A 19397-nucleotide genomic window follows, 5' to 3' on the forward strand; every position below is an offset into this window, starting at 1 on the left:
ATAGAGAACTCAGCAGTGAGCAAAATATAAGCCAGTGCCTTTCTGGATCTTCATCTCCTGGGAAGAGGCAATAAGTAAATAAGACCAACCTAATTATAGCAAGAAATGCTGAAGTCCAGTGTGCTATGGGGCCTGTGATAGGTTATATTCATTTGGCCACTGATGGGAGATTGTCAGGGAAGGCTTCCTAGAGGAAATGCCATTTAGACCAGAGGGATGAATAGTCATTATCCAAGGAAGAGTATGAGCGCGTCCAGCAGGAAGAGAGCATGTGCGAAGGCCTTGATGTCAGAAGGAGAGGAATGTGCTCACAGCACAGTGTTTCTTACGCTACTGTTTGGTAGTGTAGCAGAATAACAATAATGATTATTGTGACTTTAAGTGCTTTTGCAGGAAAGAAAACTCTTGCTTTATAAGAATTTATATATTCTGTACCCCATAAATACTTTTTTGTGGTACTGGGGATTGAACCCTGGGCCTTCCTATTGAGCTACATCCCCAGCCATTTTTTGTTGTTTTGAGACAGAGTCTCGTGAAGTTCCTAGATTGCCCAGGCTGGGCCTGAATGTACAGTACTCCTGCCTCAGCCTCCCAGAATGCCAGGATTATAGGCTGTGCCACATCACTGGTTTTTTTAGTCTACTTAGTATTGTATGACTTCCTTTAAAATGTGACATCTCTACAGTCTTACACTTTCAAAATTTCTAATCCTTGTATTTTATGCTATAGTTGTAAAATTTATTACATCAACAAATACTATGACACCCATACCATACTGTTAGAATTTTTGCTTAGAAAAATAGCCCCTTTATATTTTTGCACATACTTCCCCCCACTGGAACATCATTACACAGATATTTTTATTGTATATATATATATATTAGTATACAAGTTAATGATAGTAAAATTACTACTCTTAGAATATGAGAGGATAATAATTAAAAACACAAATATGGAATGAACATAAGTATGTGTTCTTTACATCGTCTTTCATACATAGTTTTTTTAAACTGTAGAGTTGATAGAGGATGTGTGTTATTTAAGTATTAGTTCATACCTTGTAAAACAAATTTATTGGTGGTATTTATGTATGAAGACAAGAAAATTGTTTACTGTTTATAACTGTCATGTCTTGGTGGACGTGATTTAACAGCAAGGTTTTTATACTATAGAGAAGAAAACAAGTATAAATATTGGTTATTTTAGAAATGTTGCCTAAAGTAGAATGACATTAAATATGTATTCCTTCCCAAATTCTATTCTAATGTAGTTTATAAACTATCAGTGGGGCTATGGAAGTTAAAATTTTAACAGTGACATAGTCAAAGTATGAAACAGAACAAACAACAAAAGAAACAAACCCAGATTTAAAGTTTTGAATATACACTAAATTTTCCTTTTTTCCATGTAGTTCAAGAAATCCTTCTGTTAGAAATGGGGCGTCCAGGTGACCATCCTTGGCAAACTCAGTTCCAAACAAGAGTTAGAGGTGAAGATGCAGATTCTCATAGACAGTGAGGGACGGTGGCAGTTCGGGGACACAGCAGAGCACAACAGTCTGGAAAACATGAGTTTGGTGGAAAAGCAAGCTAAGCCTTGTATGTCTTAATATTTAAGCGAGTAGCTTTATACATTACAACTTTTGCTTATTTGGTTTAGTGCTAGGGATTGAGCCCAGGAGCCCAGGCATTGAGCTTTATTTCCTGGCCCAACTTGGCTTTTCTTGAATGCATGGTCTCCCTATGTAGTTCAGGCTGGTCTTGGAACTCACAGTCTTTCTGCCTCAGGTGTGCTCCCCTGTGAATGGCTTTCAGCCCTAAAATTTGACTTTCGTAAGGCCACAAAACATTGTCAGTGTTTTGTTTAAAGCAGAGCTGTGCATCATAATGTTTTGAAACATACCCGTATAATAGAAATACAAATTTTATCTGGTAAACTTTATTTTCTGATCATGCATCGTTACTGAACTTACTTTTAATAACAAGGTCACATGAAAACAAACCTATTTATATTAAGGAACACCATAAATAAACTAAAAATTTACTTAAAGAAAAACTTGGTCTGTTGAAATTAACTAAGTTTGAGATTAACTCGGTCTGTTGAGATTAACTAGCTTTCTGTACATAACTGGGCACCTCCACCTGTAGCGTGAATGTTAGTACAGGCTCTCACTTCTATGAAGGTACTTGGCCAACTTCTGTCCAAGGGAAATATGAAGCCACACAAACAAAAGCCCCTGTGGTTACCCAGGGGGTAATGACAACCCTTGTTCCTCTTTGGAACTTTATTTTTCTTCTCTTGTCTCAGTCTCACAGTGTTAATTTTAGGCCACGTACAAAAGTATCAGTTTTACCTCCCAGCCCTGATACACAGAATAATGGTTTTTTGCCGTGTCTGGCAATTTAGAAGTCTTCTCTGAAAGACACTGATGAAAATAGCTCATTGGTGTTAGAAACTTTAGTTTTTTAAATGTGGAATTTGTTTAGCCTTTTTTATACTTTGCAAATGTGGCATAGTACATTCACTTACTTATGCAACTGGGTCTATTTTCTTTATCTGGGATTTTAATATCGTCAGTTGGATTTTTTTGTCTTACTGTTTTATATATATATATATATATATATATTTTTTTTTTTTTTTTTTGGTCTTTTTGAGACAGGGTCTCACTATGCAGTTCAGACTGGCCTTGAACTCACTTTGTAGCCCAGGCTGGTCTCGAACTCACAACAATCCTCCTGCCTCAGCCTACTGAGTGCTGGGATTATAGGCATGCGTCACCATGCCTGGCGTTTTTTATAATCTTGAAGTACCCCATTTCTATGTTTATTCACCATTTCTAGTTTTCCTGGCTCTAAATTAATACCTGTATCTTTGATGTTGATTTCCTGGAGTTATTCCTTGGTTCTATAAACATCTCCAATATTTTCTCCATAATTTTTCTCTTCATTTTAAAAATGCCTACAATTGTGTGTCTCATCTCTATAATACATTGTGCAGACAGACAATCTTTTACAAAATAGCTAAAGAACAGTACAGACAATATAGAGTTACAAACAAAGGGGTAGGAAATTAACAATGCTTGTTGTATTACATATTGATATCTTCAAAGTGGTTTCTCATGAGAATAGATAGAGACATGCAATATTGATCAATCAAGGACTCACTGACAGTTTCAGCAAAGAAATAGAAGACAGTAGAACAACTATATTAACTATCCTGTATATACATACAGACAAAATTTCTCCTTCTTTCCCTTCTCTTTTCCCACATCCCAGTTGCCAGTTACCCTTGAGTGTTTTCCTATCATTTCACAATGTCTGTCATACCTCTGAATTTAAATTATTTCTTCCAGGTTTTACACTAGTGGTGCTTGCACACGCAGGTCTGATTTATTTCACTTATGAGTATCATCTCTAGTTGTGACCATTTACCTATAAAGGCCTTGAGTAATCTTTCTTTACAGCTGAGTAATATTCCATTGTATAAAAGTACCACAATTTTCTTATCCAGTCCTCAGCAGATGGACATTTGGGTTGCTTCCACAATTTAGCAATTACAAATTGTGCTGCTATGAACACAGGTGCACATATATCGCTGTGAGATTGAGATATTTTCAACTGGACTTGTGATTGGCTCAATATGTCCAAAACATAGGAAATATTTAACAAGTGTTTTGGCATCTGGAATATTTTTAACTGGGTCATTCAGAAAATGTCTTGCTTACTTTTTCTTTTTCTTTTCTTTTCTTTGCTTTTTTTTTTTTTTTTTTTTTTTTTTGTCTTTTTGAGACAGCCAGCAGCTCAGGCTCGCCTTGAGCTCACTTTGTAGCCCAGGCTGGTCTCAGACTCACAACAGTCCTCCTGCCTCAGCCTCCCAAGTGCTGGATTACAGGCGTGCTTGTTTAATTTTTCAGTAAATAATCTTTGTTCATTTTCTTCTGCCATAGAAGTCCAAAAGAATTCAACTGGGTATTCATTTTGTGTTTCAGGCTCGGGCTGGGTAGTGGCTGTAGCTAGGAGGCCTTTTCAGCACTCTTCTTTGCCAGCTTTCAATGCATCCAGATGAGCTTTTCTCCTGTGGTTTCTTTGGGGTCTGCTCATCTATGAACAGTTGCTCTTGCTATAGTATGTCTTTGCTGGTCAGCGGTTTTTGACTTTTCTGTCGGTTTGGTACTAGAAAGTGAATAGGCCTGGCCATAGTTTCAGATGTCATGTTTATAGTAGTGGTTTCCTTTTTTTTTTTTTTTTTTTAATATCCTGAGAACTGGTTTTGACACTAGATAGAACTGTTTTTGATTGTAACATTGGCAGAGGTTCTGCTGACGCCTTGTTGGAAGGATGTTGTGACTTTAACAAGAAGTCATACAAGTTGTGTGTTCTGAGATGTAGTGCTCACAAATTTAGTGGAAGCCATCATTTTTGAGGCTCTATCATTTCGTATTATTAGAATGTTGGTGTTCATAGGCTCAGGCTTTGTGGCTTTCAAGATAGCACTTAAAAGTTTCTTTGTTGTTGCTGAATTCTCATCTGATGTGTAGAGGTTTTCTGAATATGTTCCTCTTTGACTGAACAATTTGGCCATGATAAGATCCAAGTACAGGTTTCTTGGGTATATCAGCATCTTGCTTTGGTTTTTCTACAGTCATTGGTTTCTTTTCACATTGTTTTTAAGGTGAACTGCCTAGATTAATATCATTTTGATGTGGGAGATCATTTTTAATTGTTAAGAACTGCTGTTTGATTATCATCTTCAAAATTATATGTTTCAATCACTGCAATTGAATTGGTTAATTATTAGAATTCAGTAGTGAAACCTCTTTTCTTGTCAATTTGTAAGAGTTCTTTGTACATATTTGGTACTAATCTTTCGTCCAGCATTGAAAATATTTTCCTCCAAAGTAATCTTTTGTCTGTTGACTTTGTATAACAATTTCCATACAAATATTTTCTGTTTTTAGGTTATTAATTATGCCTCCTTTTATAACTTTGTGACTTCACTGGGGGAGTAGCCTTGATCCTTCGATTATATGTGTTCTCTCTCTACCCTTTCCCTCATTTTCAAGGTTTTTATTGTTTCATTTTCTTACTGCCTTAATTCAAGTAGAATTTTTTTGTTTTTTGTATGTAGGGTAAGATAAAGATTTCTCCCTACAACCCCAGCCTTTTTTATTTTTTAATTTTGAGGTAAGATCTTGCTAAGTTGCCCAGTCTAAACTTGAATTTAAGACCATCCTGTCTCAGCCTTCCAAGTAGCTCAGTTTTATTTTAAGTGGATAGCTAATTGTTGAAGCACTTTTTTCCACTGAATTAAAGTCAGCTATGTCATATGTTATTCTCTCATAGATCCTGGGATTTAATTCTGGCTTCCTTATGTGGTCCAGCATATAATTTCTGAATTTCTTTACCAATTATCATGTTGACCTGAGTAGTATGGCTTTATATGAGTATGTATGTATATTTATATGTATATGTGTATATACGTACTTGTAGTATGTAAAACCACTTTCAGATTTCGGACAAGCAACTGCATACCATCGTTTCTACCCATATCACTGAGCATAGCACGTCATATGATGACATTGAGTCAAAGGGTGGGAAAATGTGTTCCACCCACACTGAGGCCACAGCAAGGGTGTGGATACAGGGAGGGATGAATAATGCAGTCTCCAGCAATGCAGTCTCCCACAGAAGGCAGTACATTCACACGGTTCAAAAATAATACACAAAGGGGCGGAGTTTTGATGCTGTGTGTGCCCTGCTCTTTATACGGTTGCACACTCTGCAGTCCCAATGGCTATGGGTGTGAGTTCCTGTTTTCCAGATGGCATCACCAACAGAGTGGTTTTCAAACGTAGGATTTCTGCCAATCAGATAGATGAGAGATGGGTGCATTTGTGAATTCTGAGTGACCTTGAGTTCCTTTTTATAGGTATAAGAGGTATTTTGCTTCCTTTTCTATGAACTTTTTTCTTTGCCTGTTTTTTTAAAAAAAAAAAAAAAAAAAGAGTGATAGCTAAATACCAACAACATAGACAAAAACAAAACAAAGCAAAAGCAATAAAAATGATTTTGCCTGGTTTTTGTTGTTGGTTTTTGTATTGCCAGGAATCAGAATCAGAGCTTTGCATGTGCTAGGCAAGTGCTATTTTCAAATTGGGTGGTAGATTGGTTCCCTCTCCGGGTCACTTCTGAGAGATTTTCATATATTTGTCTGTGATATGAATTGAGTCCTTCGAATTTATTATGTTTCTATGGCTTTGTTGTATGCTTTAATGGGTGCAATTTGTTTGATTTCTATGTAATCAAGTTTATCACTCATAGAATGACCTTCCGCACTCCAGTGTTTATAAAATACTTAGCCTATATTTTCTTCTAGTATTTTTATGTTTTCTTCCTTCTCTGTGTCTCTCAAGATGCATTGGATTTACATTTTGGTCAAATGTTGGATAGTTGAGTGTTAAAATCAAGTGAGGTAGAGGCCTAGATCACTGTCATAGGATGAATAAACTTCCAAAATACCAAAATTTTAGTTTTAAAAATACTTTAATAAAATATTAAGATTTTATTATAAAACTTTAGTAGTTCTGTCTGATTAATTAGAGAGTGCTGCAAGAACAGCAATTTCTCAGCAGCATCAAGTGTTTGGTTGCTTTTATCGTCCTTACATGGTACACCTCTAAGACAACTCTACTCACTTTTGGTAATGGGCATGAGCCTTGTGTAAGGGCAGCTTGGAGCGACTCAAGGCTGTTTTGGAAGTAACTTAAAATTAAGTATGTCCTTTAAAGGTTATATTGTTTCATACAGGGCTAAAATAATGTAAAGTTCTACAGAGATTACATTGATTTAACCTAATTCTATTTCCATGTGTTTTTAATCTAACAAATGTATCTCTTTTGTCTTTTTTTTTTTTTTGGCTTTTGAGACAGGGTCTTGCTATACAGTTCAGGCTAGCGTTGAGCTCACTTTGTAGCCTAGGCTGGCTTCGAACTCACAACAATCCTCCTGCCTCAGCCTCCCAAGTGCTGGGATTACAGGCATGTGCCACCATGCCCGGCACACAAATGTATCTCTTAATAACTCAGATTTACTAAATTGTTTCTTATTGAACTATTTTAAGTTCTCAATAACTATCTGAGATTAACAGCTTTCTATAGTCATTGTTTCAGAATTTTACTTTTCTTATAATAAATATGCCTTTATACATCAGTTGACATAAAATTGCAACATATAAAGAATGATTATGTATAAATTATAGCATATAAATGCATACAACATATAAAATTTTTTCACTCAGGTTACCCAAGGATGCTGACTTTTATTTGACAGCAAATATTCAGTTTAGTGGCATATGTCCCAGTGGCATGCCTTGCCCATATAATGATGCTATTGAACTGGTCATATACAGTCACAAGACAGTGATCCACACTGGGTCAGAAATGGCAGAAGTGCTGCTGACATTGTTCTTCAGTTCTCCGGTATTTCAGAAGGCAAATGGTAGACTCGGAACAAATCTCAGTTTTGTTTAAATTTCTGATCCCTTTGAGGTTGGAATCTTTGTAACTGCCCAGTGGTCCCCAGACCTACATTTGAGCCTGCCACGTTTCAACTTATGGAACCATAAGTTCATTCATGCATGTCTTTGCACCTACTGCTGGTCCTTTGGTTCCTGGATCTAAACCTGTTCTAACTGGTACCACACCTTTGATGATTGCTGAGTCTCTAGACTAATCTTGTGTGCCTTGTACCTGCTCGAACTAGTTTCCTGAGGTCTTTTCCCAAGTGCTCGGGGCCATTCTTATTTCATTATGACATGATGTTCCAATCAGTCCCCCTTTCTCCCTTCCCCCAGTAAATATCAATTAGTACTTTTTCAGAGTATATTAACTTAGAACTGATTTCTTCATAATGGTGAGTCTTCTGCTTCGTAAACACAGCATGTCTGCATTTCCATAAACATCTTGTGTCCCTTGCATATTTATTGTTACATGAATTCCTACATATTTTATCTTTTTTTTATTGTTTGGCCTCCCAACCTCATTAACCTCATTTAATCATTTTAAATGATTCTAATATTAGACTCCTAAATATTATCCCTTTGTTGTTTTTAATCTGGCACTGTTGGTAACTTTATACCATGTGTTTGTTCTATAGATGCTTTGAGGGTAGGTAAGAACCTTATTCGGTCTACATGTAGCAGGATATGTTGAATAAATGAATGAATCAAACCTTACCTTGGAACTAAAGGAATGAGGACTCTCACTTAGTCTGCATATAGAAACTCGGTGTTAACTCCTAGGTTCTAGTCCAAACGTATGCTTCCAGCCAACATAAAATAGAGTTATAATGCAGGATGTTATGGGCCTTCTGGGGGCAAACACAGGGTCAATAATAAAAATTGCTGGTGCTTAGTGGGCGCTTAGGTGTGAAATACCTGTTATGTGCTTTTGTGTTCATTTTCCCAGCCTAACCCTAGTATGGAGGAATTTTACTACCCGTGATTTACATATGAGTAAATTGAGGCACAGAGAAAGTAGCTAGCCCACAGCTAAACAGATTTCTCCATTACAGCACGTTTCTGCCTGTACAATGCTGTGTTCTAATGGGATGTCTGTTCATAAGCATTGGTTGTTGGCAGGGCAACTGGACTGGGACTAGATATTTGGAACTTGTTAAACTTTAACTGAGAGGTGAAAGTTGATCTCTTCTACCTTTTAGACTGCATGTTACTAAACTGCATATGCACTTTATTAGACTGCTCTGAATACTAGTTTGCACCATGAGCTTCCAAGAGAAAATGGAGCATGCTGCTCTCAGGGTCTGGACATATTTTGTAGTACTGATCAGACCGTGGCTCGCTGTTGAGTGCTGTGTGGATATTGCCTTCTGAACCCCCAGCACAACCTGAATTCTCACATTCCCATTCTACAGCTAATGAGCCTGAGCCTCTGAAGATTAAGGGACTTGTCCCTGCCTGTGGCATCTAGGAAGACCAGTGCTGGGACTTGTGCCCAGGTATATCTGACCCTCATGTCTTCCAGGTCTGTAGGCAGCAGATAAATGCTGCCATTTCCCATTTTGGATAACCTTGCTGTTCTCTCACCCAGAGCCACCATCATGTCTCTGGAAGACTTTGAGCAGCGCTTGAATCAAGCCATTGAAAGAAATGCCTTCTTAGAAAGCGAACTTGACGAGAAGGAGAACCTCCTAGAATCTGTTCAGCGACTAAAGGATGAAGCCAGAGGTCAGAGGTCTTGGCCTTGTTCTGTGTCTTTACTAGTGTGATTTCTTGTTCACCTCTGATAGCATCCTGAACTGCGGCCTTGCTCATCACTGCCTTTGCTGGAAATATGCACCGCTCCCTGCAAATGGGTTGTATCTGCCCAGTGCTCAGAATTCTCAGCCCTCAAACCCTGTAAAGACCCCCCATAGATATATACAGAAATAGCTTTGAAGGTCACAGATAAAGCCTTTGTTTGGGGTTTTGGCTCTGGGCAGTGGGATTCATTTGGGAAAGAGACTTTCTGGAAACCTCTTCAGCATTTGCTCAGTGGAGGTTGGCCATCCTAGAGACAGCTTTCCTGTACCAAGATGGTAATGTGGCATCCACAGTGGGTGCTAAAAGATATTTTTGAAGTCTTAACTGATTGTTTATAACATTTGATATCTAATGTGTGACCTGAAGATGGAACACTAAAAAAAAAACAACAAAAACAGTAAGTTTAAAAACTACTAGTTGAGTGCTCAGAAAGTTTTAGATTTGGTTTCAGATTAGCAGTGCTCAACCATTTAAGTATACAAATCCCAAGGTCTGAAAAACTCCCAAATCTGAAGCATTTCTAATGTCAAGCAGTTTAGATGAGAGATATTCAACCTGTAGTCGTTCCTAAGTGCCCATCAGTAAAAGGTGGTTTAAAAACCCACATAGAGGGCCGTGGATATAGCTCAGTGGCGCAGTGCCTGGCTGGCAAGTGTGAGGTCCTGAGTTCGGTTCCCGGTACAAAAAAAAACCAAACACATAGATTTATTTTGTGATATGTTAAACAGTTGTTAAAAGGAACAAGGTAAAGACATAAATGTAGTCCTGGGAATAATCACCCACCCACACCATCAAAGGAGAGAAAATCATGGATAGGAGGCAGCGATGTTTACTTTTATTATTAATAAAAATTGTTTATACTTTATATTCAATAGATATTCAAACACAGTTAGACCCTATGAACATGCAGTGATAAAGGATTAAAATTTGCCATGTGTTATAGGAGATCATTTATAATTGAGGAAGGCATTTGGAAATAGCTGAAAAAGCACACTTTAATGTGGGATTCTATGTATACTGCATTGTTAAAGTTTTTTAAAAAACAAAGCAGTAGTATGTTGCTACCATGGTTTTTAAACCCTTTTTACTCAAGAAAAATGATGCATCTTTGCAAACCGGCTAAGCGGGGTCAGGCGGGCTTTGGTTCATTCCAGGTTCCACCTGGACTTCCTCACCCACTGGCTCTTTCCCCGCTCCCCTGCTGCTAGCACCTGTCTGACCTCCACCCTAGCCTGAAAGCAAGGACTTACATTTCTGAGTCCCTTTCCTGACAGATTTGCGGCAGGAATTGGCTGTGCAACAGAAGCAGGAGAAGCCCAGGACACCCCTGCCCAGCACGGTGGAGGCCGGAAGGACAGACACGGCTGTGCAGGCCACGGGCTCTGTGCCGTCCACGCCTGCTGCCCATCGAGGACTCAGCTCTGCTTTAAACACCCCGGGGACATTCAGGCGTGGTAAGGGGGTGGGGGACGGGGAGGATTTTCTGTGTTTCACAGAGCTGTCCTGGGTGAGAACCTGGTTGGGTCCTGGATGTGGTGCCTTGGGCTGGGCTGTATAGCAGGGAGCAGTCAGGGCATTGTGATCCTATGTGGAGCAGGAAGGAGTAGTGGAGTCTACTGCCCAAAGACTAGAAACCCCATCTAAGGGGCAGCTGTCACTCTGCTTTTAACACAAGGAAGGTGGGCCTAGCAAGGCCAAGTTTTCTACCAGAAGCCAGAAATCCTCTTTTTGAACATGAAATCTCCCAAACATAAAGTATCCATAACCAAATAAAAAAATGTCAAAAACATTATGGGTCCAGAAATAGAGCCAGTCTAACCTCTGCTGTATTGTAAAAACCAAAACATTTGAGTTCTCCTTCCAACCCCTCTGCTGATTGCTTAACTGTGAGGCCTCTTATCAGGCAGCTGATAGCAGACACTAACAGCAAGCAAGTATTGAGTGCTAGTGTGTGCTGACCAGCTGCCTAAAGCATTCGGCATAGTGACCTCGTGAGTCCACACCACAGGCCCATCGTGCAAGTGCTGGCCCCATTTGATGGATGTGGATGCTGAGGCTCTGACTTAAGAAACTTGCTGAAGTCACACAGCAAGGAAATGGCAGAGTTGGGATTCAAACCCCAGCAAGCTGGCTGTGACTTCATCTACTATATGCTGCCTACGCCCCTACCTTGTCTCCTGGTGATGAAGAAATGGTGAGATTGCTACATCTCAGTCTAAAATATCTCCCACACTTATGAGTCACACAACTTGCATGATGATGAGTTAGAATTTTGTTAATTTGCACGTTAGGTGTAGCCAGTGTGGGTGGGGCCTGTAGTTATACACCCGTTGCTGCGTAGACTCTACCTTGAAGAGTGGGCTTCACAGCGCAGGCCCTTTTTAGAGTGACTGGCTGCGTGCAAACTGCATTTATCCCAGACGCTGGTGATGTTAACTGAATGGAATTTCTAGAAACTGGAGAGGACCTGTTTTGGCTTTTTGTTGTTGTTGTTTTTGTTTATTTTGTATTACTAGGGATTGAACCCAGAGCCTTCACACTGAGCTACATCCCCAGCCCTTTTTTTATTTTGTATTTTGAGATAGAATCTTGCTCAGTTGCCCAGGCTGAGCTCAATCTTGCAGTCCTCCTGCCTCAGATCCCAGAGTGCTGGGATGACAGCTCAATCTCTCCTGGCTTTAGCTTTGAGAAGATTAATGTGCGAAACTAAAGTTTAATATAATTTTGTAAGGACTCAAAAAGCTGTTCATCGAGTAGAGTCTTGCCACGTCACACAGTTAACTCCTAACGAAATGGGGCAGCATCCAGAAGCAAAGGGAAGACTGCAGTTTCCCTTCTCTCCCTCATGGTTTCAAATCTAGAGATGTTGGTATACAGACTGCAGGCTGAATGTGTGCTTCTCCTTACACAACCAGGCCTGGACAGCTCCAACAGTGGGACCCCTCTCACACCTGCGGCCCGGATTTCAGCCCTCAACATTGTGGGGGACCTGCTGCGTAAAGTTGGGGTAAGACTGCGCTTTCCTGGGGTGTGGTGTGTCTTCTTGCCTGTCTCTCAGAATGCCTGGAAGGGATCATGAGTTTTAGATGTGGCTGGTCCTGCAGGATCCCTGGGCGTCCTGTCCTTCCAGCCTCCCCGTGGAGTTTCCCTGGGCAAGGTCCAGAACTCAAACTGGTCTTCCCTCTCATCTCTGGGTCTCTCTTTTTATTTTTTTCTTGAACCACTTTTCTTCCATTCTTTCAAGCAGTTTCGGATAATAGAGACAACCTATGGCTTTTTTTCTTAATTTGAAGAAATTTAAGGATCATTTAAAAATATCTTGTTCTTTTTTTGTTCTCTCAGGGGCTCTTTTTTGTATTTGTTTATAGGGTTTTTTTTATCTTTTTGAGACAGGGTCTCGCTATGCAGTTCAGGCTGGCCTTGAGCTCACCTAGTAGCCCGGGCTGGTCTTGAACTTGCAGTGATCCTCCTGCCTCAGCCTCCTGAGAGCTGGGATTACAGGTGTGCACCACCACGGCTGGCTCTCTCAGGAGTTTAATAGAACATTTTGAAAGACTAGAAAGAAGGAACTGACCTTCATGTTTTATGTTAATTACAGGAAGAGATTCTTGTGTGCTTAAGCAATAATGTGTCTATTCTTTGTAGTTGTTTCTTTTATTTTTAAGAAGGAGGCCTGAGAGCTATATTATTTCAATCTTGTCAGTTTGTCGTGGAGCAAACAAACTTACCTTCATAACTGAACTTAATAGACACTTGCAACCCATTCCTTACATTTTGGCTCTTGGCTTTCCAGTTGTCTGTGGCATGAACAAGTATGTGTGAGAATCCTGGGGGTTTCCTTGGGGTCTGTTTGCCCCAAGTTCAAGTCCTTGTTTAAGTTTCCTGCCACTCTGTACAGGTTTAACACAGTAAACAAAATCGTGAATGATTCTGAGAGTTGATTTCATACTTCCTGTAGGCAGAGTTGGACAACAGGTAGAGTTAGTGATCTTGCAGGACACTCCCAAATGTTTCAGGCAGGTGGTTATGAGAATTGCAGACATAATGGATTCCTCTGGGCCCTGCCCTAGAATTCTAACACAGCACAGTTTGAAAATCACTGTTTTAAGTTGTCTTCACTATATAGGGTCTGGTGAGAGAGGATACCCTGTACTTAACTGAGAGACAAAAGCACCTTTCTCTCCAGGCACTGGAGTCCAAACTTGCATCCTGCCGAAACTTTGTGTATGATCAGTCCCCAAATCGGACAAGTGGACTGGCCTCAGGGCGGGGCAGCAAGAACAGAGATGGTGGCGGCGACAGAAGGACGAGCAGCAGCGGCGTACCTCTGGGTGACAAAGGGTCAGTACCTGTTCATGTTCTTGTGGTAGGGGGAGCACCTGGCTACTCTGGGTCAACACTGAGCCCCCATCTACTACCATTTGGTTTTGAATTGTAGGGTTACTTCAGTTATCTTATCCTGTACACCTGTCCAGTGAAGCAGAATTGGGTGACAGCATTTGGTCTGGGCAAATGGCCAAGGAGAGTGCCATGTTTATCATTTGATTCTATAGCCCTGACTCAAGGTCATGCTGTGAGAATGTTCCGAGCCGCTTGTCTAGGCATTGATCTTTAAACACTTTCCAGCTTCCTCTAGAAGGTTGAATTTTAGTTTTAAACATGTAGACCCTTCCAGAAACTAAAAAGACTGACTAAAAATAAAATAAATTAAAAAATAAAAAGACTGATTAAATTTTAGCCAGACTACATTCCTGAAACCAGTCACCTACTTGGAAAATGCAAATCCGACCTCTAATGGGTTTATTTTCTTGTTGAAAGAAAACCAGGACCCCATCCACATTCAAGAGTTCTATGGGAGGAACTCCTTTCTCCCTGGAGACCAGACCACCCAAATCTGGTGGCCCTGTGGCAGATGTTTGGTAGGAAACTATGAATCGTTTTTCTGTGACATGTACTTAACTTCCAGAACTGTACAGATACAGATTTTTGTTTTGTTTTGTTTTTTTTCTGGTACCGGGAGTTGAACTCATGACCTTGCACTTGCCAGGCAGGCACTGTGCTGCTGAGCTAAATCCCCAGCCCCTAGATACAGATTTTTAAAAATTCAATTTTTATTTTTGAAATTTTAAATCCAGGCCTAGGGGTGTAGCTCAATAGACCCAAGGCCCTTGGTTTGATTCCTAGCACTGTTCCCCTCTCATAAAATACATATTTTTTTTTTTTTTTTATGAGTAGCAAGTGGATATTTTTAGACGTTCTTCTGAGATGGGGCATTTTGTGCAAACTTGGGAATCTGAGAGCCCGATAGCCAGTGTCCTTTTCTTCCATTTCACAGGAGAGAAAACTGAGGCCCTGTGAGACCCCGCTCCTCACTCTTAGAACCCTGTGGGCCCCGGTGCTAGCCGGTTTGTCCCTGCTGTCCTGTCAGCTAAACTTGGTTTGCTCTGTCTGAAGGTTGGGAAAACGCCTGGAATTCGGGAAGCCACCCTCACATCCATCCTCACCCGCGCTGCCGCTGCCGTCTGCCCAGGGGGTTGTCAAGCTGTTGCTTTAGGAACCCATGCGAGCTGGAGCCCTATCTGGCCAGGGTCCTTACCTTTCCTCCTCCCTTCACACTAAGCTTTTGTTTTTTTTAAAATTAGTTTGAGAAATAAGAGCCAGCGGTCACTGTAGTTTGCTTTGTGCTGTGTGGCCCAAGCCTTTAACGCAGGCTGTCAGCCGTGGCCCTGGTGGTGTCCCTGTGAGATGACGTCTGGCAGTTCTTTGTCTCCCCTTGGTGTGTATATCACAGACACAGTGACATTTTAAGCTAGGCCTCTAGGAGGTTCTAAGTGTGGATGACAAGGCTGTCCATCACCGGCTATCCAAGAATCCTGATGTCCTTGAGCAGTGCTTTTAGTGTCCAGGTCGTCTCCAGAGGGAGACTTGAGCCATCTTGGGCTCACCTCCTGGTCCCTTGCATCAGCTGCCTTCCAGAATGGACTGCCTGTGTTTTATAGTGTACAGAAATCATGTCTTGGAGCGGTGAAGAGAAAACACATGTGCCTTTTTAAAACTGATAGTGTACCTCTGACTTTTTAATGTGCCTTTCATGGTGGTACTTAGAGCTATGTTCGAGGTTTGGAGTCATTTTCAAGCCAGTCAGCATCAGTGGGGAATCCTGTCCTCTGGAGGTAAGGATTTAATTAATTTCCCCAAGTTTCCTTCTCTGGCATAGGGGTGACGTCTGCATCAGGACCCTGGGGGTACTTGAGGTAGAGTGGACTAAGTAATGCAGCCCCTAAAAAGAGGACTTCATTCAAAGTCATCGTGAAATAACCAGGGTGACCTTCAAAAGTGAGGAAAACAACAGCTATTATTGGAAGTGTGTTCATGAAACAGAGAGCGCTCTCCGCACGTCGTCTTCTCGTCCCTGCTGGTCTCTGCTGCCTCTGCTTTCAGACCAGCGGAAAGAGCCCTGCGTTTCAGGAACAGGAGTGCAGCCTGATGGCCTTCACTTTTTACTAAATTATTTTCTGAAAGAACCAGTGAAACTAGGCCTTGAGTGGAAAATAGGATTTTCTAAGCACGCCTGAGATATGGCAGAGAAGTCAGCTGTGGCCGGGTTTGTCACCTCACATGTTCTAACCTGAGTGGTAAAAGATGTCCTTTATTTTTTTTTTTTAAAGAACAATAAAATGGAGAGGAACTCGTGTTTGGCTGGTTTGTGGTATGGTCAGTAGATGCGCTGTCACATTTGTATACTTCCATGTTTGCTCATGTGGTGGTGAAAAATTAACCTTTTTTAGCAATCACAAAGTAGAAAAAAAAAAAATCCATTTTTAAAGTTTCTGTTCCAGTCAGCTTTTTAGAAATGTTTTCAGGAAGTGTTCACCCATCATTCAAGGTAGCAGCAGCCTTTGGTTATATGGCTGAGCCTCTTGTTTCTGTGTTTGCTGTGCTCTCATCAGTTTTGCCCACTGTGTGAGTGTGCAGAATAGTTAGTGTCAAGTAGAACCTTTGCAGGGCATGTCTGTCCAAAGCCTTGGAACTAGAAAAGGAAAGGGTCCCAGGCTTGTTCTTGAAGGACCTCATGCTAAGAATGGTTTCTTACGTTTTGAAGCCTTTTGAAAAAAATAATGATGAGCTGGGTATGGTGGCACACATCTGTAATCTCAGCACTCTAGGAAGCTGAGGCAAGAGGATCACAAATTCAAGCACAGCCGGGGAATTTAACTAAAGACCCTGTCTCAAAGTAAAAAAGGACTGAGGCTGTAGCTCAGTGTAAAGGACCTGGGTTCAATCCTCAGTACTAGAAAAAAAAATGTCTGACAGACTAAATGTAGCCTGGAAATGCTGAAATATTTATTATCTGGCCTTTATAGAGACAATTTGCTGACCTGTGCTAGGCAAGCATCTTACGTTTTAATTTACAGAATCAAACTCTTGTATTCATATTATATATTGACTACTGTTTACCCACAATGCTTGGGACCAGAACATTTTTAAATTTAGGATTTTTTTTGGAGGGGGAATGTTAGCACATGCATAATAAGATATCTTGGGAATACAACCCAAGTCTAAACATAAAATTCATTTATGTTTCATATATGCCTGATCCACATAGCCTGAAGGTAAACAGTAATTTTAGAGTGCCCGTGTTTCAACTATGACTTGTTGCACGAAGTCAGGTGTGACATTTTCCAGTTATGGTGTTGTATTAGTGGTCAGCAGAGTGTGAGTTTTGGAGCATTTTGGATTTTTGGATTAGGGATGCTCAATCAGTATAGGCCAAGTGGGTTTTGGTTGATAAATATAGACACCCCGTCAGGTTCAAGGGCACAAGCAGTGCCTTGCCAACCCACATCTCACTCCTTGACCCTCTAGCTGCCTGCATCCTAGTTGGAGAAGCCCCCTCAGCTGCACTTGACATCTCTGTTCTTTCTTATGCCAGCCATGGGCTTTTGGGCAGTTTATATTACTTGCCTAGGCCTCAGTCTCTCCATATCTGAAGTAATAACCCTGACTTCATGGGATCACTGTGAGGATGAAATGGGAACTCCCTTCTCATTTTTCTTTTGCTCGGAAGAAAACAGTCCAACAGAAAGCCAACTCCGTGGTGGTGATTTACAACCTTTTATTAGTGACGGTGTCCGTACAGTCAGGGTGTGTAGAAGACAGTGCAGCTTCCCTGCTCTCAGCCCTTAGAGCAGCGTTTCCTGTGTAATTCATGTGACTGCAGAAGGCACTCGGTCTGGGTGAACTGTGTGTGTCTGACGTGCGGCAACCAGGAGAGGGGAAGAGAATTCTCAAACAAGGGTCTTACTCAAGAAGTGGGAGGGGTCTGGAGGGTAGGGCATGAGTTGAGGACAAGCAGGGGCAGTGGCATCCATTTTGGAAACTTCCTCCCCTTTTCGTGTAAATGAAGTTGCTGCTGACTGGTTACTGTGGCCGTTTTCCTGAAAACTCAGCAGAATGGGAGGCTGCCGTCTTCTGGGATTCTGTCCTCTGGTACGACCTAAACACTGAATGAGATTCACACCCTGGCTACAGGGCAATCCTTTTATCATTGTGAGGGGTAGCAGTGAGATCTGGAATTTGAGAATGGATTTAGACAATGCTAAGTAGAGTCTGCTGGGTTTTGTTGTTTCTTTCCCTGTTGTGATGTAAAACTCTGGTGAGTTTATTCACTGGCTTTGGTTCCGTTGAAGTCTGCATCACGAGCGTCCATTTCTTCCTCAGAACCATCGGCATTTTCAATCACTCTTCGTCCTCCAGACCTTCTAGAAGGAACAAACGAGGTCTCGTTTCCTCGCCTGTTGGTTTAAATAAGAAAACATGTGACTAGTAAGGGAATTTCTGTTGAGGTTGGAGTAGATTTTTATAAGGGGCAAAGGCCAAACACAGACACTCAACACAAATAAGATGCAGCTAGTCGAGTTCAAGGCAACACATCCTGGCCGATCTTAACGTATGGTTGGTTGTGTTTAATCAGCTGAGGTAGGGGAATGAGTGGGTTTTTTCAGGCAAGGTTATCTACTTTGATACGTTCACAACGGAGTCATAATTTATGTTTTGCTGCTGGGCAGCTTGAACCACCAGTGGTACATGGTACATGCATGACTGTGCCCTCAGGTGCCTTTTTATTTTATTAGTAAGAAGACTGATAAAAGTGATTAGGTTCATTTGTACCACCGGTGGTATAAGCTGCCCGATGGGACACTCGTGTATGTACCACTAGAGGTTCAAGCTGGCAAGAACATGTTAAAAAGAAGTCGGAGGCTGGGAGTGTAGCTTGGTGGTAGAATGCTTGCCTAGCATATGCAAGGCCCAAGGTTCAATCCCCAGCACCATCCCCACACACAAAGTCTGCTTGGTCATTTGATTACTTCTATTCTGGTATGGCCTTGGGGGTTTGGAATAGGAGAAAAAAGTGTAAAGGTAGGGATAGTGTGCACCCATGTGTTTATTCAGAAGTAGAGCAAGCATGCTGTGTTCTTGCCCTCAGAACAAATGGGGAGGGTTGAGGTTTATAATTGGAAGAAGGGTTTGAAAATGGACAAGGGCATCATCAAGAGGGATCGAGGTGACGGACACAGAAGGATGTCCCCTGCTTGTACACAGCTTCCGGTTCTGAGACTTTGGTCGGAGTTGGTGCCTGTTGATCTGGTTTTTGCTGACGGTGGTATGTACCATGCGTGGCATAAAATATGTGCTCAGTGGATCTTTGTTGTAAGAGTGAGTTAAACATGTTAATCCAGTGTCACTGTTAGCTGGTAGGACAGCCCTCTCTCTGTCATCTCTTTCCTCTGGGACTGCCCCATGCCTTCTGGTTATCATCCAGGCCCACCTGGCTTCACAGGAAGGACTGGTCACCTAAGTAAGGGGTGGACAGATGGGGAAATCAGGTCCACCTATGATTAATCTTTGCTGTTTGATAGGCATACTTAAGTGTATTTTCAATGATTGCAGTGATGGCCATGTTTAGCCTGATCAGAGGACAGGTCTCAACTCACTTTAGAGCATTAAGAAGAAAGCAGACTTCTGGCAACAAAAGCACCCGGCTGACCACACAGAGGCTGAATGGAAAAGCCACAAAG

At 41.3% G+C, this 19397-nt stretch overlaps 2 protein-coding genes across 12 annotated transcripts in view; one reads left to right on the forward strand and one right to left on the reverse strand.

Moving 5' to 3' along the window:
- Nde1 (nudE neurodevelopment protein 1) overlaps window positions 1-19397 on the forward strand; it is a 34593-nt gene extending 15196 nt beyond the window's left edge. For 2 of the 6 annotated variants that reach the window (XM_005391075.2, XM_013517843.1), the window contains exons 5-9: window positions 9107-9243; window positions 10593-10772; window positions 12234-12325; window positions 13505-13659; window positions 14773-16012. In XM_005391075.2, coding sequence (XP_005391132.1) covers window positions 9107-9243; window positions 10593-10772; window positions 12234-12325; window positions 13505-13659; window positions 14773-14872 — 664 coding nt within the window. In that variant the 3' untranslated portion in view covers window positions 14873-16012. Of the gene's footprint in view, window positions 1-9106; window positions 9244-10592; window positions 10773-12233; window positions 12326-13504; window positions 13660-13756; window positions 14342-14653; window positions 16013-19269 lie in introns of those variants that run through there. The other 4 variants (XM_005391077.2, XM_005391076.2, XM_005391078.2 and 1 more) reach the window with 4 other exon arrangements.
- The window catches only part of Myh11 (myosin, heavy chain 11, smooth muscle), a 115936-nt gene continuing 113956 nt past the window's right edge, over window positions 17418-19397 (reverse strand). For 3 of the 6 annotated variants that reach the window (XM_005391067.2, XM_013517838.1, XM_013517840.1), the window contains one exon: window positions 17981-18113. In XM_005391067.2, coding sequence (XP_005391124.1) covers window positions 17981-18113 — 133 coding nt within the window. Of the gene's footprint in view, window positions 18114-19397 lie in introns of all 6 variants that reach the window. The other 3 variants (XM_013517839.1, XM_005391074.1, XM_013517841.1) reach the window with 2 other exon arrangements.

This window comes from Chinchilla lanigera, unplaced genomic scaffold (assembly GCF_000276665.1).
Source record: "Chinchilla lanigera isolate Chin_1 unplaced genomic scaffold, ChiLan1.0 scaffold00041, whole genome shotgun sequence".
Taxonomy (NCBI): Eukaryota; Metazoa; Chordata; class Mammalia; order Rodentia; family Chinchillidae; genus Chinchilla; species Chinchilla lanigera.